Raw genomic sequence first — 22,167 nt, forward strand, 5'->3', positions numbered from 1 at the left:
CACTGTTTAGTTGTTTAGTTTAATGTGAAGAGAATGGAGAGGGGACATGCAAAGTCCCAGGATGAGGAATTGTCCCGTGAATGGCGGCATTGACAACTAATAACCTGCATATGGGATACCAGGTTTCTCTCTACACTGGTTTCTCAGGTGTGTGTTTACCGCTGTTTACATTCAGCATGTGAGCCTAGATATTTTGGCTGAAGCACCTAGATTCTCCATCCATGGTCTTTTCATCAGAACACAGCAATAAAAGAGTCAATGACTGCATAGGCTGGTCTTCTGATCTCATTATAAATAGTCTGTCTCATGGTTTTAATGCTTCTGACCCACATGTAAGAAATGTTTTAAAGAGAGCAAACATGAGCCTTAAAAGTTGTATTTTAACATTTATTTTAAAACCAGCTATAAGGGGTTTTCATAGATTTCCTTTAAGCTTTGTAAGAATTATGTTTGAAAGCTTGTGTTGCTTATAATTTTTGGGTCATTATTGTAATAACAAAAAATAATGAAATTAATATTTTAGAGACGACTTGATGAATGACTAATCTCTGGTTCTCAGTCAGGCTCTACTCAGTCTCAGTGTTTATAATCTTCTATCTTTCCCAACAGCTGGATGTTGTGTACAGCTAGGATGTGTTTCAATATTTGTACAAAAATGTGTTCTGTGTTTTGTTCATTTAGTGATGATGAATACACTTAAGTCATTCAGAAATAAGAAGAACTAGAATTTTAGTTCCTCTATACATTTGTCTGTTTCGGATTGTTGGTGGTGGGGGGTTTAATCCTGATGTTAATCTAAAATTTTCTGTCCTACTAAATGTCCTGCAGCATAAAGCGCAGTAACTGCTACATGGTGTGGGCTGGAGAGAGCAGCAGCCCAGGACAGGGCAGGAACAATAACGGCCTGGAAATCGGCTGCCTGGTGGACACAACAAACGGTCTGCTGTCCTTCACAGCCAATGGGAAAGAGCTCAGCATGTATTACCAGGTACACACTGCACACACAGTTCCTTCAACCAAATGTGTCTGCACTTTTTCAAATTTTTTCCACATCAAAAAGTTATTTTAGTGGCATTGGCTGTCTTTTTACTGTATAGTGAACACACATGTTGGTTAGCAACACGCTACATGTTGGAGGCAATGTTATGTGTTTTACAGTCACATATTGCCATTTTATAGCACAATCAGGTAACTGTGTTACCTTCAGTTGTTTATAAAAATGCTGCATATAAAAAACAACTTAAAATAAAATTGACTTTGCAATTTGATGCCTTGAAAATTCACAACCACTTCATGTCAAAGGACAGGAATTCACCTTCAACAAATAGAGGTCGAGGATTGTTTTCACTTTTGTCATAATGTTTTGTAGTACGTGTGTATGTGTGTATAAATAAATAACAATAAAAAAAAGGCAGACAATGTTCCAGTTTGAATGCTCTAGAACCTGAATGGTCAGGAAAGCCTTGTCCTCTGTTAACAGGTGGAGCCTAGTACAAAACTGTTTCCAGCTGTTTTTGCCAAGGCCACCAGTCCCAACGTCTTCCAGTTTGAACTTGGCCGGATTAAGGTATGTGGGAATCCACATGGGCACAATCTGCAGGATGAATCCTTTTCTACTTTTAGGAATGTATTAATTGTCCTGCTGTTGCGAAACATCCCCATATCATGATGCTGCCACCACCATTTTAACTGTAAGGATGGTGAAACTTCATCTAAACGTGACTCCTGGCACAGAGTTCAGTCTTTGTCTCATCAGACCAGAGAATCTTGTCAGGAGTGTCACTTTAGCAGAAAGACTTCCTAAGGTGAAAGGAAGAAATGTGTCTGTTTTTTTGCCGGCAAACTTTTAATAATTTTTTTTCTTTTTTTTCTTGCCTGTCTTTGGGTTAATGATGATGCACAGAAAAATCAGCTAAAATGTAGTGACTGTAAAGGGTGACACAGAGGTTAAACCCTCCTGAATATAAAACTCGGTGACACAAACGCTTTTCTGTTAAACATGCATCATTTTGAAGTTTTTCTCCCACAGAGCATAATTTAGAAAGTATGAAGTGTATAACTTCTGGTTTATTAGCACTGATCCATTTTGAATGTAACTGCATCTGGATCTTTGTGGTTGGATCAACCAGTAAATAAAAGTCAAAACATTCTAGTTTTTTGTGCTTGTTGGTTGAAATAGTTGTTTTTAGAAAATATTGTTACTTTAGAAAATGGTGACCAATGACAAAACCTCTAATTCTGATAAAAGTATTGAATTTTTTTCTTCATATACATCAGCATTGCCCAGGAAACATAACAGAACGGTTTTTTTGTTCAAGATGAAGGTGTGACGTGTTAATGCAGTTGTCCCACTTTATGTGTGTGTCGTGGCAGAATGTGATGCCTCTGTCAGCTGGTTTGTTTAAAAGTGAGAGGAAGAACCCAGCTCCCCAGTGTCCCCCGCGCCTCCATGTCCAGTTTCTCACTCCAGTGTTATGGAGCCGTGTTCCCAATCACTTCCTCAAGGTATGTCGAGGAGATGGCCCTTGCAGATTTTTTGTCAGATCAGATTTTCAAAATAACATGCTAAATTCTAATGTAATCTGTATATATTTTACAATATATTAAGCTGTATTTGAGAAGGTTTTCATTCTCAGAATATGTCATTTTGATTTCTTGGTTTTCTTCTTTTGTATCTGAGATAATATCTACCACAGTTACTATTGGCATAAAAAAAATAAAGTTATTGAAGGAAAAAAATCTAATTGCTCTGACACAATTTGATTCTTTGACTTTTTATACCAAAAGTTATAGCTATGGTTTTACTTTGAGCTGAACAGTTTGCTTAAGAAAAAATTAAATATAATTAATACCAAGTTTTCAAACCTGCTGTAGATCCTACAGAGGAGCCAATAGAACGACGCAAACAAAAAGAGGCTGAGATTCTCTGTAGGGTGACTGGGCTCTGCCTGTGAGACAGGACAGTCCCTCCAGATGGATGGATAATTCAGTCACTAAACCATGTTTACAGTCAGTCAATGATTCTGACCTTTTTGGAACAGACATCCCATAAGTGAAGAGATGTTACAAACTGATGGCTCCTGAGGTTCCAGCTTAGGGTCCCAGGCTGCTTTGGGGCCCCAGGGTCCTGACTGTTTGGCTGGTTGTTGAGTACATTTGGCTGACCTGAGTTTTCCTGGACTTGATGATGTAGGAGTGCCTGGCTCCCTTCTGTGATTGTTCTACACAATCACAGCAGCGGGGGGCTTGTCCTGTGTTGGACTTGGCAGAATTGGACAGGACTGTTTGGTGTTTGCTTTTTCAGGTGTTTATTAAAAAGGCAACACCTACAATCTGAGATGTTTTGTTTGACTTCCTTTTAATTCACAATGTCAAGCTTGAATAGTTTTGTCTTGTTTGTCCAGGTTTCAGCTTCCAGAGTGAATGATCGACACGGCTGGCAGGTCCAGTGTAGCGATCCCCTGCAGTTCATGTCTCTCCACATACCTGAGGAGAACAGGTGGACAGCCCTTATCTAGAAAGCCACACTGGGATGTCAGTCCAGTCCCAGTCTGTCAGTGCTGATGCAGGTGAATTGTGTTTGCCTCCCAGGTCGGTGGATATCCTGGAGCTGTCAGAGCAGAAGGACTTATTAAAGTTTCATTACCACACTCTCAGACTGTACTCCGCAATCTGCGCCTTGGGGAACAATAGAGTGGCTCATGCTCTATGCTCTCACATCGATGAGGCCCAGCTCCTACAGGCTATAGAGAACAAGTACATGCCAGGTAACACACACAGCACGCAGTAGACAGTCTGCGCCTGGAAGTTGTCTGCTGCCCTGCTTATGCCTCAGTGCTGCCTTTGAGCAACATTTCATACAATATGAGATTCACTACCACCCTACATGTTGTTTGCAGTTTTTCTAGATGTTGGCTGAGAATCGACATTATTTATCTTGGAAGTAAAACACAATTTGGTGAACCTTTCTGAAAGCTGGACACCATATTAATACTAGAGGAGGGGCTAGCGGATTAATTACACTTCATGCAATTAATAGCAGTAAGTCAAAAACCATATATCAACATAAAAAGCAGTTGCTGGTAGGCTAACTGCTTTTAGCACATCTTGAACATAACAATAGTCTTCTCCAATGCCCAATCAGATCGGTTTAGAAGTAGAATTGATCCCCCAGTGGGCCGTGGTCCATCACCGCTTTTTGTGGATACCGCTTCTATTAGAAAATGTGATTAAGTGTGTTAAAATGTTTAACCCGTTAACTTTGAGTTATTCATTACATTCATTTTAACACATTAAAGCCCCGGCTTTACTTAAAACAGCTTTACTTAAAGCTGAATCCATTCTGAACATTTAACATGGCTTCTCTCTGATAAGTCATCATTTGGTGAACAATTAGTTCTCTCAAACATAAGTGTGTTACAGCTTACACACAGAAACTACATCATCTGTTCACTTCCAAACAGATGGCTGGAACGAGAGAGCTTATTTTAACGTCTGTGTTAAAAAAACAGTCATGTTCAGGTCAAAGTTCACACAACACAGTAACGGTACTCATGATTGTTTTTATTTTGTTTTTATGTTTTTTTTTTTTTTTAATAGAACGAATAACCTCAATAGAAATCAAATAACCAAATGGGGAACAGACAAGCAAAACAAACAAACTAACAAGCAAACATGTAGGTATACATTAAAAAGGGTACATTCAAAACAAAGCACACAACATAGTCAACTGGTGTCACAACAAAAATTAAATATGTGAATTAGGATATGCTTTTTTCTTTTGATCTTGGAAGTTATTTTCTAATTTGAATTATTTTTCTATTCTCTAATTAATCTATCATCACAAATATTTTGAAAAAAACCTGTTTAAGGGAGGAAAGAATAAAAGGAGGTAATAAATAAATAAAAGTATAGGCCAGAATAAATAATAAATAAAGGATAAGGATGAAGCACTATAAGTCCTATTATTTGTCTCTCTCAATTCCCTCCTCTCCCCTGGTCCTTGCCTCCACCATGGCATTAATTCACCAACCATGAAATGTCACGTGTAAATGTGGAATATATTTTATTGAAATATTCAAGTTGGTTTTTATGTATTGCTGATTGTTGCTCCATTGATATCTGTTGTGTAACTAGGTCTAGTCATTGTGAGGCACTGATTTTTTCCCTATTTTTCCAGTTAAGCAGTATTGTTTTCTTGGCGATAGGGCCACAAGCAGTGGGGTGTGGGTCTATTTGGAGTTTATGTTCAGTTTATCTAGATTACCAAGTAAGCAGACAGAGGGGGACGGTGGGATGTTGTGGCCAGAGATTTGAGACAGTTCGGTGATTGTTTCTTTCCAGAAGTTTTGTATTGGTGGACAGAGCCGGAATGTGTGGAGGTGGTCGTCAGTTGCATTAAGTGTGCAGTGTATGCAAATGTCTGATTCTGTAAATCCCATGACGTGCATCCTGTGTTGTGTGAGGTGTGTCCTATGGATTATTTTATATTGTATCAACTATGTTGGTGTGGTTTTCATTTTCATTTTCATGAAAATTAAAATGAATGATTTTTATTTTTATTTTATTGAAAATGAAAATCAATAAAATAACAAACTCCATATTCTCATCCACAACTCAAATGCCCATATGAAATAATCCAGATTTCACTGCAAATAAATCACCCGTCTGGAACTAAATGGAAGGAAAAAGGCATCACATACCTCCACCACATTTTGATTGTCATAACTTCCTAACATTGCAACAGCTCATTAATAAATACAACATTGACAGGAAACAGTTTCTTCAATATAATCAATTAAAGCAAGCCATTAAATCAAAAATAGACATCAATAACTTTCACCTAGGGCAACCAAACCTACTCAATAGCATCAATAAAATCGCAAAGTCTCCAAAAACACTCTCAAAACTATACAAACTAATATCTTCAACCAATAATGCACCTCAAATTCTGATCACTAAATGGGAAAAAGATCTTACCATTCACACAGATAATCAATTTTGGAATAATGTCTGCCATAACATTTTCAGTGGTAGTCATGATTGTCTGAAGACGCTTGTGTGCAACTGTGAATTGAGACAATATCTTTGTTGCTTGTTTCAGGAAGATTCTTCCGACACAATCAGAAATTAAAACAAGAAAAGGTCCTTAGATCTAACCTGTCCTGATTGGTTTCTGAATCAGTGAACCACTAAAAGCATGACCTGTTATTTTGATGATAATGTGTAATGGTGATAATTGAGGTGAACAGAATCTGGTGCGTTTCTCTGCAGGTTTGCTTCGTGCAGGCTACTATGACCTCCTCATCGACATCCACCTGAGGAGCTATGCAACAGCTCGGCTTATGATGAATAATGAGTACATTGTGCCCATGACACATGAAACAAAAAGCATCACACTGTTTCCAGACGACCTGAAGAAGCATGGCCTGCCAGGCATCGGACTCAGCACATCCCTGAGACCCAGAATGCACTTCTCCTGTCCAAGCTTTATACGTGTGACTGAGTCCTCATGCCATGACAACGGAAACAGTGGACCAGGAAGTTGTTTCCAGTACAGCCCCGAGTTCCCTTTAGATATTTTAAAAGTGAAAACTATCGAGATGCTGACAGAGGCAGTGCGGGAGGGAAGCATGCATGTTCGGGATCCAGTAGGGGGAAGCACAGAGTTGCTATTCGTCCCTCTTATCAAGCTGGTCTACACCATGCTCATCATGGGAATTTTCCAAAATGGAGATCTGAAGAACATTCTCCAACTCATTGAACCATCTGTGTTCTCTGAACCAAGAGACGAGCAGGAAGAGCTTCCCAGAGAGCTGGAGATGCTGAAGAACGTGGAAACAGCCGGAAGAGGAGAGGATGGAGGGAGGAACCTGCCAAAGGAGGGGCTGCTGCAGATGAAGCTGCCAGAGCCCGTTAAACTGCAGGTGACCACAGTCAGTTTGTCCTGTTCAGTGCTGCTGAGCGAGTGGTTATACCTAACATAACATAAGTACAACATAAAAAACAAAAAAAGACCAAGATGATCTTGTTGAAAAGTATTATAACGATTACTTACAGCATTTCTGTTTCTACTTGCACATGGAGCTTATTCTTTCAGATCCTTCCTGTATTACAAAAAAAAAAAAAAAAAAAAATTCAGGCTATGAAAAATTAGTTTAAAACTTTTATTTCAGCGTTTTCAACAAGAGCAACTTTTTAATTTTTTTGATCAAGTTCCTCTTGTTACCAAATTCTCTATTAAGAACATAAAAGTATGAAATATTAAAGTTGGGTGTAACATTTTTAGCACTATCATTAAACATGAAGAACATAAAAGCTCATTATATCATGTTTACTGCTGCGTAGTCTCTGCACAGCTGGTATTATGCTTCATGATCATGCGAAGGATACAATAATAATCAATTTAATTTATTCATTTATTTATGCACCTATATGACTCATTATACTTTGTTTCATCCACTGTACTTCAAAATACACACAATATAGTGTTAAATAACCACTCTATGGTTATTAAACATAGTGACTTCTTTCAGTGGTTAAGCCGCTGGAACAGATTCCCAGACTTTTGTAATCATCCATCTTTTGGTGGTAACTATGAAATGAAAGTTTCAAACTGGTGATGAGTGAAAGAACCAGATTACAGGAACTTCCTTTGCAACTCTGTGTGATTAACAGCAAAGTGTAGAGCAGGTGTCTGTTTTTTCCAGGCTCACTGAAGCAGGAAAACACCTAAAACACGCAGGGCAGTGAGCCTTGGACTATAAAATCACTTTCAAACATAGAATGTCTGTGGATGGTACTGACTGTTGTCCATTTGGGTGGGTGTGTGTGTGTGTGCGGGCGGGTGCGTTTGTGTGTAGATGTGCCATGTGTTGCAGTACCTGTGTGACTGCCAGGTGCGCCATCGTATCGAGGCGGTGGTGGCCTTCTCCGATGACTTTGTTGCTTGTCTCCAAGACAACCAGCGCTTTCGCTACAATGAAGTGATGCTGGCTCTGAACATGTCTGCTGCACTCACTGCCAAGAAAACCAAAGAGTTCAGATCTCCCCCACAGGAACAGGTAGGAAAATCACCATGGCAACATGTCACGCATTGTGGTCTTAAAGTTGGAGAAGAGGGAAATCTGAAAATGATCCTAGAAAAACTAGTAGGCCTCATCAACATCACTTGAAATTTGTCCATTGAAGATTGAGGAAAGAATTCCAGCCTGAAAAGAGACGTCATCCTTCATTTCAAAGAATTGTTAGTTTCAACCTTCAGACTAACTTTTCTGACAATCTGCTGGTGGCATGCTCCAAACTCGAAATAATACTTAGTTTAAAAGAAGCCAAGTCCAAAGGGAAACTTAAAAAACAGACAGGATGTCTGGACAGATTTTGATTAAGATCTGAGTAAAATTTTCCGAGCACAGAAATCCAAACCTTCATTTTGTTTCATATTGAATGAATGTAAAGTACCATATGTTTATGAGAACAGTTATACTTTTGTATTATTTTCCAAGATCAACATGCTGCTGAACTTCAAGGATGACAAGCAGGAATGTCCCTGTCCGGAATATATCCGGGAGCAGCTACTGGACTTCCATGAAGATCTGATGAGACACTGTGGTCTGTCTCACACCCTTCTAACAAGCAAAACATTTTCATACTAATGAACTGCAACTAATGGTTGGATTGTGTGGATCCTGTGTAGAGCTGGACGAGGAGAGAGGAATAGATGGGGACAGTGACTTCACCATTCGAGGTCGTCTCATGTCGCTGGTGGAGAAGGTGTCCTACCTGAAGAAGAAGATGGGCAGCCTGCCCAAGGAAAAAAAGGACAGGAAGCCCAGTAAGGTCTAATGTAGACAGATCAGTAAATACAGAGCCTGGTATAGTATTCCCGCCATGGCATGATGCGGCCACCTTCGTATTTGACCACAGGGTTGGTATTTTAGGGTGCGCCCGAAAACCTCAACCCTGTGTTCGGCTTTTCCACCACATGCAGGGATTTGCTTGGAAGGCAAACAGTTCAGTTTTGGTCTTCTCTGATCAACACTTTTTCTTCCTCATGGTTTATATCATCACTAAGGAGATTTACGCTTTTGAAATGAACTTAATTTTGACAAAACCATGCAAGCACCATAGCTCACAGGTTAACATACAAGAATTATTCATTCGGTTTCATCTTACCTGTTGGTGCATACCATTAGTACATCTTTGTAAAGTTGGAAATACAGCATATACAAAAGTATAAAAGTTTGACATTATGTTTTGCCATCAGCCTCATTTACTTCTGTTCAGTTCCATTTTTTCTCTTTCCACAGGTACCTTACAACAGCTTATCTCTGATACGATGGTCCGCTGGGCTCAGGAGTCTGTTATAGAGGATCCAGAGCTAGTGAGAGCCATGTTTGTCCTTCTGCACCGCCAGTATGATGGCATTGGAGGACAGGTGTGTCTGTGTCAGTCTTCTTTTACTAAATACTGGTAGAAAGTTAGAAAAAGTCCTGACGAGGTACATGTTAACAATAAGGAAGCATTATGTCTATAAATATCTATAAATGAAACTTCAAGTATTTCTGGAGAAACAGCAGTTTTAACACAGCAGTCATTTAGAGACATAAGAAAACCACAGCATTTTATTTATTTTTTTAACTTAAGTAGTTAAGTTTTCCCTTATATTTCCTTTGTTTTATCTTGTTTAATTTGTTTGTTTTTAAGCTCTTTTAAAAATATTTTTGACCTTTCTGCAAAGCCCTTTGAATTGTCTTGTACATGTAATGTTGTTCATAAATATTTTTGCCTTACAGCTTACTTAGTGCTGCTAATTCTTACACATCAATGATAACTAAGGTAAAAACTAAGATAAATTGAGTTTATAAATATGATAGCTGGTCAATAAACAGCAACTGGGTGTAGTGTATCCTTAGCAACCAATGTGCCAGTTACATGAAAACGAAGAAGCCTCATTGAGCTGGTCAGTTACTGTGATACGTCACAGCGTCCGCCATATTGAATGTTGTAGATCTGCCAGAAAGCTAATGCAGGTAAATGGACCGAACTTCATAAAGCGGCGTTCTACAAAGTATTTTAAGTTGATGCCTGACACTGACACATTCTCTCACACACACTAACATATGTGGAAATCAAAGTAAGCACTAAAGACAATGATTCTAAGTTTTTGATGTGATTATTTAATTGTTTTGGGGGTTTCTGAATAAAGAGCACAATGTTTACATTTGATACAAGTGACTGTATCAAATGCAATCTCCCATTCATATTTTGAAATTTGTCATTTCAATATATGAAGACAAAAACATGATTTCCTTTTAATTTTTAAGTATTTTACTGTAAATTATTTTTATTTCATTACATAAACTGTCTTGGTACCCTAATACTTAAGATTGAGATATTTCACTTAAAATCCATAAAAACTGAAGGAAAATAATTATGCAAACATATATCAACACAAAGAATTGTTTGTGTAGGAGCAAACGTTTTTTTAAATAAAACTGATTAATTCTGCTGTTAAAATGATGTTATTATGAACACTTGTAAAAATGTTTTTTCATTCTTACCTGTGAAAGGTAATGCCAGTGGATCCAGTTTGTTCTGTAAAACAGTTGAAACGGGGAGTGCCGTGGTGGCGTAGTGGTTAGCGCGACCCATATTTGGAGGCCTTGAGTCCTCGATGCGGCCGTCGCGGGTTCGACTCCCGGACCCGACGATATTTGCAGCATGTCTTCCCCCCTCTCCTTCCCCGTTTCCTGTCAGCCTACTGTCATATAAGGGACACTAGAGCCCACAAAAAGACCCCCTGGAGGGGTAAAAAAAATAAAATAAAAAAAAAACAAAAAAAAAAAAAACAGTTGAAACAAACCTACGCAGCATATGAATTATGGATCACTCTACTGCCACATCCAAGATGGCGGCGACGTAACATAGGACTCAGCGTTCAAAGAGGATTCCACATATTCATGTCTATGTGGATGTGATGTGTGTGTGGTCTGCACATCTGTTACATGTGTGCACTGTGTCTGTGTGACTGTTCAGGTTCGAGCTCTTCCTAAAGCCTACACTATCAACTCCGTATCCATAGAGGACACCATCAACCTGCTGGCTGCCCTGGGTCAGATCCGCTCTCTGCTGAGCGTCCGGATGGGCAGAGAGGAGGAGAAGCTGATGATCAGAGGGCTTGGGTGAGGCCATGTTGCTGTCAGACTCTGAACTTTGACCTGGAATGACTTTGAGACTTTGCCCCTGGGAAACATGTTGACAGTATTATTAGCAGAACATTTATTTAGCAGATGCAAGGAAGCTGACCAGCAGGGCCAGCCCATGCCTCCATGGGGCCCTAAACGGCTGCTTAGTTTGCTTATGCCTTGGGCCGGCCCTGCTGACCAGCGTCAATGGGGAAATGTTTGGAGCTAAATTGAAAACATTCCCGGAAGAAAAGCATCTATGTTGACTAGAGAGTGTAGTGGAAAATCATCTTCCAGCTGCGTGATAACTCTACAAATACAAATACAATGATGCAATTTATGAGATCAAAGCATATTCATGTCAAAGCCCGCACCTAAATCCAACTTGAAATCCGCAACATAATTTGAAAACTGATTTTCAGACACTCCATTGAATCTGACTGAGGTTGAAGTGTTTTGCAAAGGACTGATAAAGGTATAATTCTCTGTCTTATCTGCCAAACTGGTAGAAACAGACCGACAGCTTGAAGTGCAGTATTGACTCTGGAACTGTGCAATGAAAATATAATCCAAGCATTTTAATTTTCAAAAGTAGTTAGAAAATTAGACATAATTTAAAACACTTTTTAGAAATAAAAACTGAAGGGTGCGGTATGTGAAAATATTCAGCGCAACCAATTTCCTTCAGAAGTTGCCTCATGACTGCTAATGACTAAACATATTCCACTTGTATGTAATCTAATTTCTGAACAAATCCAGCTGCTCTGTGACGCCTCAGAGGTTCAGAGAATATTAGAGAGCAAACGGTATCATGAAGTCCAAGGAACACAGCAGACAGGTCAGGAGAAAACTGTGAAGAAGTTTAAAGCAGGTTTAGGCTAGAAAAAGATTTACCAAGCTTTAGACATCTCACAGAGTTCTGTTCAATCCAACATCTGGAAAAGGAAAGAGTCTGACACAACTTTAAACCTACAAGATGAGGCTAAACCAGTTAAACTTCCAGTCTGAACAAGGAGAGTACTGATCAGAGATGCAGCCAAGAGGCTCATGGTGACTCTAGACCAGATGAAGAGATAAACATCCAATCTGTCCACAGGAAAACTATTAGTCATCTTCAGTAATGTGGTTTTATGGAAGAGTGGTAAGAAGAAAGTCGTTGTTAAAAGAAAACCATAAAAATCCTGTTTGCAGTTTTCCAGAAGCCATGTTGGACACAGCAAACATGTGGAAGAAGGAGCTTTGGTCAGACCAGAACAAAATGAAACTTTCTGATCAAAGTGCAAAACATGGAGAACTAACACTGAACATCACTCTGAACACACTATCCCCACTGACAAATATGGTGGTGGCAGCATCATGCTCTGGGTTGCTTCTCTTCAGCAGGGACAGGGAGGATGGTGAGAGTTGATGGGAAGATGGATGGAGACGAATACAGGACAATGTTGGAAGAAAACCTGTTTGAAAAAGACTTGAGACTGGAGAGGAGCTTCAGGACAACCAGCCTAAACATAAAGCCAACTATAAATAGAACTCATTCACAGCAAGGACCCAGCACAGCTAAGGAGAATTAGAACAAATTTAACACAGTTTTTGCCCAGTATAATCTCAGCCCAGTATAATATCAGGTCACTCCTAAAATGCAAAATTGCCTTTAGTATTCTTTGTTTGTTCTGTCCAGTTATTCCACTAAGACATGCTGCTGCCTTTCCAGCTCACTAAAGGGAAAGACATCTTTATGTCAGTCTCATTGGCCAGATTAGTTAAAGCTTTAAAAATAAAAGCAAAAAAGACAGTTGCTGTGCAGAGACAAGAATGAATTTTAAAGAAAGTGCTTACTCAGTGTCCAGAACTATGAGAAGTTTGGCATTGAAGAGGTTTCCTTTCTCTGCAGTGATATCATGAACAACAAGGTGTTCTACCAGCATCCCAACCTGATGAGGGCTCTGGGCATGCATGAGACGGTCATGGAGGTCATGGTTAACGTTCTCAGTGGAGGAGACTCCAAGGTAGGCAGGCTGCAAAGCCTCAATAAGCAAATAAATGTACATATTCGTAACTAGGAAGTGTTTTTTTATACACACACTTTTGTTTGTGGTTAAATATGTTTACAGGAAATCACCTTCCCTAAAATGGTGGCCAACTGTTGTCGGTTTCTGTGCTACTTCTGCCGAATCAGTCGCCAGAACCAGAAGGCCATGTTTGACCATCTGAGCTACCTGCTGGAGAACAGCAGCGTAGGCCTTGGTAAGTAGAAGAGTTAATCAGGTTAGCTAACAGGTAACTGTAAATGGACTATAGAAAGTTACTTTAGGCTTTCCTGCGATGGACTGGTGACCTGTCCAGGGTGACCGCCCTGTTGCCCATTGACCACTGCAGATAAACACCAGCACCCCTCATGACCCCACTAGGGATAAGGTGTAAGAAAATTGATAGATGGACTTTAGTTTTCAGTAATTTCACTGGTAAGTACAAATAGACCAATAGCAACCAAAACTGCAACGGTATGAAGTTTTGGAGGGAAGACTTTGCCCCGCCCATTTAACAAAACTTCTCCTTCTAACTAGAAGCAAGAAAACAAACTTACCTAAAAGGAAAAAAAACTACAATAAAACATTCTCTGTCTAAGAACAACACAGGAGAAAATTATTTAGGATAAAATGGTCATAGTACATCATCTACCAGATGGCTTAACTAAATCAGATAGATTTTTGTACATTTACATGAAAGGCGAAACAAGTTTGCTTAAAAGATCACTGCAGATCAAGGGTCATGGGGAAGCATGGTGAGGCCAAGGACTGCTACAACACATTTCAGCTCTGACATGTTCAGAAGGAAGATGTTAAAAACAAAATGTAAACGTGTTCTTTCTTTATCTGATGGTTATCCTGCTCTCCATTCTTCTGTTCCCCATCTCTCCTCTCTTCTCTCAGCCTCTCCTTCCATGCGTGGATCCACTCCTCTGGACGTGGCTGCAGCATCAGTCATGGATAACAATGAACTGGCTCTGGCTCTAAGAGAACCAGAGCTGGAAAAGGTGATTTTTACAAATGCACTCATATAAGCATCCTCCATCTACAATACGTCCAATATATCATGGCTGTGAACTACCTGTCCCTAACCGATTCAAGTAAAACTGATTTTACTGTAACCAAATTTATCTCCCAACTAAAAATCCTACAGCTTTCCCAAAGCCCTGTCAGTCCACCACTGGGCGCTCCCACTGGAATAAAATGAGATTCATTCAGTAACAGAAACCAGAAATCTACTGAGGCATCATCAACCGTTTGTAATATAAATATATTTACCTGCCACAATGCACTTTAACTTTTTCAGTCAGTTTTTAGCAACTACAGTTTCTCAAGAAAAAATAAACAGATGATATTTTTTCTGTGACTAGTTGATTTGTAAAACATGACAAATATCTTCAATTTGTAGAAAATAAGGAAAAGTAAAATTTTAAAGGTATTTTAACAGGAAGGAATAAAACATAATAAAACCTGAAACCGGTTTTCAATAGTGTATTTAAATAAATGTATTCTGAATTCAGGTCAAATGCACAAAGGCAACTTCCAACAAATAGATGGCTCTGATTTTAGCTTAAACTGAGTTTGACAGAAAAAATATGTCCTGGACAAATTTGACACCATTTGCACCAAAGCAGCTAAAATTATGCAATAAATAAATAAAAGAACAAAAAGATGATAAAGGCGCAAAGAGAGTTAATTTATGTAATTATTGCAAAGTGATTCATGAATCCAGAGCAGATAAAGAAATGGCAGCAACATAATAGTTTTCCACTCCACTAGTGGTTAGTGGAGTAGAAATAGTCCACTAATAACTCCACTAGCTGAGCACTAGCGGAGTTTTCCACTCCACTAGTGGAGTGAAAAATTATTATGTTGTTTTTAATAACTCCACTAATTAGTGGAGTTATTAGTCCACTAATAACTCCACTAGCTGAGCAGCTGCTTTGGAAAACTAGCTATTACTATTCTATTCTAGCAGTCGGCACTGATCTTCAGTCAGAGGTTCTTCAGAGCTACTTCAGCCCAGTAGATCCTGGCTCACAACTATCATCATCAAGAATGAATCTTTGAAAAAATGTGGAAGTTTTATAGCCATTTTTGTACTGGAATTGGAATAGCAATGTGGTAAAAGACACCAGAGACACTCCTGTCATCTGTTGTGGGATGTCAGAATTATCATGTTTGTTATCGTTCTTACGTTAGTAGTTTTATATTACTAGTTGTTTTTCATTTAAAGGTCTAGTGTTCTCACTCCAGACAGGAGGAATTTGTTAAACTGTGTGTTAGACATAACTAACCTTTCTTTAACCTCAAGCATGATTTTGCAGGTGGTGTCTTAATCTTCTTTAGGAGATCTTCCTGAGATACTCCTTAGTTGTAAAACTGTCTGTGTGTAGAATTTAGTTTCTGTGTTCCCCCTTCCTTGTTATCAGGGTAGCCCCCCCTTATGTTAAGATCACTCTCCCACATTCTATTCACTCCTTTCCCCTGCTAATAAAAAAACAAGCTCTGCAGCAGAGTGTCAGAACGTATGGTGAACTGAACAGCTGGCGGAGGCCAGGCTGGCAGAAATGCCAGGGTTACTGTGTCTTCTCCTCTTTCAAGAGAGCTGAGTTGAACAGCTAAGTGACGTCTGTGGTTCTTTTTATGTAGGTCAAGAAAATACCTGTCATGGGATTTTAGAAGATGTTGTTTCATTGCTGCATGGATGCATTTTCTTTCACTATGCAGCTGTGTTAATGACTTTAATGTTAACATTTTATACTTGAACTGCAATGAAACAAAATTGATGGTGACACTTAAAATGTTGTAGTTTCAAACCTTACATAAAACGATATATTCATTGTTTTTCTACTTCACACTAAGGGGCAGAACAATTCAGATAGAATATGAACATGAAAAATGTCATGCAACCATTTTTTCCTCTGTATTGTCAGTGAATAGTAGCATATTTTGAGACCTAACCTTGTGTACATACTTTTGCATGCACAGAATTTCTCAATTGCTTTTGGTTTTAAAAGTTATATTATTATTAGGGTTTGGAATATTCTCTGTCCCTGATGCCAGTTTATTTCAGGTTCTATTAGTTATATTAGTTATGTGCTCAGCTTTATTGACTGTATAGCTGAGCAGTGTGTGATTGCCCTGCAGGTGGTGCAGTATCTGGCTGGCTGTGGGCTGCAGAGCTGTGTAATGCTGGTGCATAAGGGATACCCAGACATCGGCTGGAACCCTGTGGAGGGGGAGCGCTACCTGGACTTTCTGCGTTTTGCTGTCTTCTGCAATGGTGAAGGCGGAAACATTTTCATTACAGGCAGCTTTATTCATCATTGATAAGTTCTTTGTAACTGTGCTTGTGACGTGTGCAGGGGAGAGCGTGGAAGAGAACGCCAACGTTGTGGTGAGGCTTCTTATTCGCCGGCCTGAATGTTTTGGCCCCGCTCTTCGAGGTGAAGGCGGTGATGGCTTGCTTGCAGCAATGGAGGAAGCCATCAGAATCTCTCAGGATCCTTGCAGAGACGGGCCGTCTCCGGTGTCTGAGAGCAGCAGAACACTGTAAGACAACATGCATTCATGTCTTGTGTTAATAATCATCACAGAAAGCTGTTGGGCGTTAATGCAGCATGCACCTTCTCTCTGGTAGTTACACCAATCTTATCTAACATAAATCTTAGATAAGATTTATGTTAGATAAATCTTATCTAACATAAGATTTCATGTTAGATTTAACATGAAATCTTATGAAAATGACACAACTGGATTCAAACAGAAAAACTTTTACTTTTTACCTGTTTGTGTCTAGAGGTGTCCTCATGCTTGCATAACACCTGTTATGTTATTGCTATAAATCAAAGTATCATTAAGCTACTACTGAGATGAAGAGTAAATGGTGTGATACTGCTGTGCAGCAGTGACATGCTGGATGAAGAGGAGGATGATACCATCCACATGGGCAATGCCATTATGACCTTCTACTCTGCACTTATTGATCTGCTGGGTCGCTGTGCTCCAGAGATGCATGTGAGTGCTTTGAACATGACAGAATATTAAACATGTCAGACTAAAACCTAGATTATTTCATTTCTTTAACCTACTGCCTGTTTATATCAGCTGATCCATGCTGGTAAAGGTGAAGCCCTCCGCATCAGAGCCATTTTAAGGTCTCTGATTCCCATCGACGACCTGGTGGGAGTCATCAGCATCCCCTTCTCCATGCCCAACCTGGCTAAAGGTAGATCCAGCCTCAGCTCATATCAGACAGCAGGAACCATAACTAGCATAAATGAAGATGAGCAAACTCTACTTGGCCTGTGGTTGCTCTGTATTATTGAGCTCACATTTGAAGCATGTTTTTAAAGTATTTCAAAATGTTTTTAGACATGACTTTTTGTGTTCCTGTGCTCTCTCAGATGGGATAGTTGTGGAGCCAGACATGTCAGCAGGTTTCTGTCCAGACCATAAAGCAGCCATGGTCCTTTTCCTGGACCGGGTCTATGGTATAGAAGACCAGAATTTCCTCCTCCACCTTCTTGAGGTTGGATTCCTGCCAGATCTCAGAGCTGCTGCCTCTCTGGACACTGTAAGTCAGCTCTCCCTCCAACTTCCCCTCTGATGCTGGTCAACCTATTACCTTTACATACAGTACATTGGAGTAATATGCTGTAAGAGGGACTTCTTGGATAAAAAGTTACCTGAATCAAAGACATCAATATGAACAAATAAATATTGTGAGTTCTGATTTACTGGAGGTGACCTGTGAAGCATCACAAGGGCCAGTGCTGGGTCCTAAACTGTTTTTTACTGTACATAAATGATGTGTGCAATAAAGTTGTTAGACCACATCTGCACATGAATATGTGGGACCGACTCAAAAACATTTTTAAATGAAAATCTTAACAATTCACACACCAAATATACCTTAATATACACTGATAAACATTCATTTTCATTAATATATGCAGCAGAAACAGTTTCACCTCTACAGTAGAAGCTAGTATCCATAGTTTTTCTTGTTTCTGCTTTCTAGTCAGTGTTGAGGAAAATGAATGCTGCTCATTGGTTGGCTGCCAACAGCATGTCAAGTGCCATTGTGCACAGCTATTCCAGCTGCCCAAGCTGCATTTTCTTACAAATCTGCAAATAGGCAAATTTTCCACAAATAATTTGGAGTTCCTTTGCAGATAGCAGATGCAGATGGCGGGCTTAAAGATCAAAGTCTATGCAGTTAAACAGAAAACTGAATGTTTCCTTCTTACTTTTTAATGATGTTTCACCTCTCATCTTTCAGTGATGGCTGAAATCACATTTTATTCAGTGTAGAGAGGAGGTATTTTCTCAGACTGACTATTAAGGTGTTGGAATGTTTTGAACAACCATGAGATGAAGTCCGACTGCCTTCTGTTTGCTTTGGATGAATCAGCTTTGAGTGGGAAAGAATCCTAACCCAAATACTAAGTAAAAAAAACTCATTGACACTGCAATGCTGCAGCCTCCATAAGATTTTAGTTGTTGTTTTTTACAGTTGAAATAAATTGCTGAAATATTTGATATTAACTTTGAATAATGGTGCATTTGGTCGTCAGATGTACAGCTGATGTACAGTTGATGTAGACTTTTTTTTTTTTTTTTTTAATGTTGCACCACTGACTGTGTTGGCCCTGTTCTCCTGTGCCAGGCTGCCCTCAGTGCCACAGATATGGCTCTGGCCCTCAACAGGTACCTGTGTACAGCGGTGCTGCCCCTCCTGACCAAATGTGCTCCTCTGTTTGCGGGGACCGAGCCGTTCGCCTCTCTGATCGACTCCCTCCTCCACACGGTGTACCGGCTGTCCAAAGGCTGCTGCCTTACCAAAGCTCAGAGGGACGCTATAGAGGAGTGTCTGCTGGCTGTTTGTGGGTAAGCTAATAAGTTCAGTCTTACACTGGCTCTATAGTTGAAGCCATATTTCTTACATTTGTCAGGTTTTAAAGAGACATTTCCTAAAAACGTATAAGTGTGAGAATAAATGGCCACTTTCTGTGTGTCTCCCTGATGTAATGCAGTAAGCTGAGGCCTTCAATGATGCAGCACCTGCTGAGGAGGCTGGTGTTCGACGTTCCCCTGCTGAATGAACACACCAAGATGCCTCTGAAGGTGACAAGCCTCTCTTTTCTCATCCTTACTCCATCCCCAGAAGAAATATGGAGATGGAATAAACCACTGTTTGTGACATTAATGTAGTTTTACTACTATGATGTCATATGGTTAGAAGAAAAGACAAAGTATATTTGATTTTCTATAGTTTCCATAGTTCAGCCACTTTGGCAGAAAATTCAGTTCCACCTCATTGCCTCTTTGTTTAAAACAAACACCACCAGGTTATTGAAGTTGCATTCAAGGATAGGGTGAAGGTGTGCTGTTCGCTAATGAAGCGTGTTACTTTTCCAGCTGCTGACCAATCACTATGAGCGCTGCTGGAAGTATTACTGCCTGTCCGGAGGCTGGGGCAGCTTTGGAGTGGCTTCAGATGAAGAGCTTCACCTCTCCAGGAAACTGTTCTGGGGAATATTTGATGCTCTGTCCTGCAAGGTTTGGCCTGACATTTCATTTTGTTCTTGTTGCCTCACCAAAGCAGCTGTTTTGTAGTTTGTTCTGTTTGTATTAAGCGATAAGAACTGTTTTGTAGACTCTTGTTTTGGAGGCTATATCAAAAACCACTGTATTTATTGGAACAGTTTTCTTTGACTCAACATGTGACAGGCTGCAAGGTATTAAAATGTGCTTCACTGTTTTATGTGGCTCAAACTATACATAAATTTAATGTAATTTGCGCATTGTAAAAAAAAAACATTGGTGATTATTTAAGTCTTCCAAAATAGTTAAGTAAGTTTCTATGACAACATTGAAACTAACCAAGATGCAAGGAAGCTGACATTTTTGTTATTGTTTTATCTCATTTATTTTTCTGAGTATATGTATGTGTGTGAAAAAGGCGAGTAGCTGTGTATTTTGTTTCATGTGAGCCAAAGGAAATGATTCTGTGTTTAGCTGCTCTCAATAACAATGTGTGCTCTTTCTTCTTTCCAAAAACTTCTCCGTTACCAGAGGTTCCTCTAGCCAGGTGGAACAGATGGCTGCTCATTTACTCTAGTTTACACTCACAGGCCACTTTATTAGGTACACCTTGCTACCAGGTTGGTTCCCTTTTACCTTCAGAACTGCCTTACCCCTTCGTGGCATAGATTCAACAAGGTACTGGAAACATTCCTCAGAGAGTCTGGTCCATATTGACATGATAGCATTGAGCAGTTGCTGCGGATTTGTCGGCTGCACATCCATGATGAAATTCTCCCATTCCACCACATCCCAAAGATTCTCTATTGGACTGAGATCTGGTGACTGTGCAGAAACCAGTCTGAGATGTTTGGTGCTTTATGACATGGCACATTATCCTGCTGGAAGTAGCCATCAGAACATGGGTACACTGTGGTCATAAAGGGATGGGTATGGTCAGCAACAAGACTCAGGTAGACTGTGGTATTGATACGATGCTCAATTGGTACTAATGGGCCCAAAGTGTGCCAGGAAAAAATCCTCCACACCATTGCACCACAACTAGTCTGAACCGTTGATACAAGGCAGGATGGATCCATGATTTCATGTTGTTGATGACAAATTCTGACTCTACCATCCGAATGTCGCAGCAGAAATCAAGACTCATCAGACCAGGCAACGTTTTTCGAGTGGTTATTTGAGTTACTGTTGCCGTTCTATCAGATAGAACCAGTCTGGCCATTCTCCTCTGCCATTTGTGCCCTCAGAATTTCCGCTCACTGGGTATTTTCTCTTTTTCGGACCATTCCCTGTAAACCCTATAGATGGTTATGTGTGAAAATCCCAGTTGATCAACAGTTTCTGAAATACTCAGACCAGTCCGTCTAGCAACAACCATGCCATGTCCAAAGTCACTTAAATCACTTTTCTTCCTCATTCTGATGCTCAGTTTGAACTGCAGCAGATCGTCTTGGCCATGTCTACATGTCTAAATGCATTCAGTTGCTGCCATGTGATTGGCTGATTTAACATTTGTGTTAAGAAGCAGTTGGACAAGTGTACCTAATAAAGTGGCCGGTGAGTGTCTCTTGAACTGTCTGAGTTAGTGGAGATATTACACATTGTGCAGGATCTTGGTCAGCTACTGTTTTAAACGTGCAATAGAAATAAACTTGGATTTGGCTCATTGTCTTCATGTGGTTGCTTAGGATGAGGAAATGCTTCAAGGTCAATGATTCAAAGCAACTGACTAGGTTTCCTTTAACTAGTCAGAAAAATAAACAACATTTTTGTTCTTTCTTTGTGGATAAATCTTGTGTTGGGAGAGTTTTTGGGGGTGTCGATGAATGAATGAAGGGGGAAGCAGGAACGACAGCTGAGGCAGAAAGGTGAGCAAAGTAGTGGTGACGCGTCCTCAAAGAAGAAACGGATTGGTGCTTGTGTATATATATATATATATATATACATACATACATATATATAGTATGTACTAACTAACTAAGGAATCCCAGCGACAAACCTCATCTGTAAATAAAACATCAACAATGTCACTAAAGGTCATTTATATAAGCTGTATGAAGTGGTAGCCGCAGCCTGGGATGGACTGCATCTGTGAAGAGCTGAATCCAAACCTGAATGAACATCTGTGTTCCTGTGTTTTAACGATGCAGCGTTATGATCAGGAGCTGTTTAAGCTGGCACTGCCGTGTCTGAGCGCGGTGGCAGGCGCTCTTCCTCCAGACTACATGGAGTCCAACTACATGTCCCTGATGGAGAAACAGTCCTCCATGGATTCAGAGGGAAACTTCAACCCACAACCTGCAGACACCACTAAGTATGTAACAAGACGCCAGCTACTATGTGCTGCTGCATTTACAGTGCTCTCAGAAATGAAACATGTAGCATCACTTCTGCTGAATGTC

General features: G+C 39.9%; 1 protein-coding gene across 5 annotated transcripts in view; it reads left to right on the plus strand.

Annotated features, from left to right (window-relative positions):
• The window catches only part of ryr2a (ryanodine receptor 2a (cardiac)), a 160,944-nt gene that overhangs the window by 77,987 nt on the left and 60,790 nt on the right, over positions 1-22,167 (plus strand). For all 5 annotated transcript variants that reach the window (XM_032574573.1, XM_032574574.1, XM_032574575.1 and 2 more), the window contains 23 exons: positions 829-988; positions 1,481-1,567; positions 2,374-2,505; positions 3,405-3,499; positions 3,592-3,767; positions 6,274-6,926; positions 7,863-8,063; positions 8,505-8,610; positions 8,696-8,833; positions 9,309-9,436; positions 11,038-11,183; positions 13,078-13,192; positions 13,298-13,430; positions 14,117-14,220; positions 16,364-16,499; positions 16,582-16,768; positions 17,122-17,233; positions 17,324-17,444; positions 17,623-17,792; positions 18,888-19,108; positions 19,255-19,345; positions 19,640-19,780; positions 21,916-22,079. In XM_032574573.1, coding sequence (XP_032430464.1) covers positions 829-988; positions 1,481-1,567; positions 2,374-2,505; positions 3,405-3,499; positions 3,592-3,767; positions 6,274-6,926; positions 7,863-8,063; positions 8,505-8,610; positions 8,696-8,833; positions 9,309-9,436; positions 11,038-11,183; positions 13,078-13,192; positions 13,298-13,430; positions 14,117-14,220; positions 16,364-16,499; positions 16,582-16,768; positions 17,122-17,233; positions 17,324-17,444; positions 17,623-17,792; positions 18,888-19,108; positions 19,255-19,345; positions 19,640-19,780; positions 21,916-22,079 — 3,717 coding nt within the window. The remainder of the gene's footprint in view (positions 1-828; positions 989-1,480; positions 1,568-2,373; positions 2,506-3,404; positions 3,500-3,591; positions 3,768-6,273; positions 6,927-7,862; positions 8,064-8,504; positions 8,611-8,695; positions 8,834-9,308; positions 9,437-11,037; positions 11,184-13,077; positions 13,193-13,297; positions 13,431-14,116; positions 14,221-16,363; positions 16,500-16,581; positions 16,769-17,121; positions 17,234-17,323; positions 17,445-17,622; positions 17,793-18,887; positions 19,109-19,254; positions 19,346-19,639; positions 19,781-21,915; positions 22,080-22,167) is intronic.

The sequence above is a fragment of the Xiphophorus hellerii genome, chromosome 10 (genome assembly GCF_003331165.1).
Source record: "Xiphophorus hellerii strain 12219 chromosome 10, Xiphophorus_hellerii-4.1, whole genome shotgun sequence".
Taxonomy (NCBI): domain Eukaryota; kingdom Metazoa; phylum Chordata; class Actinopteri; order Cyprinodontiformes; family Poeciliidae; genus Xiphophorus; species Xiphophorus hellerii.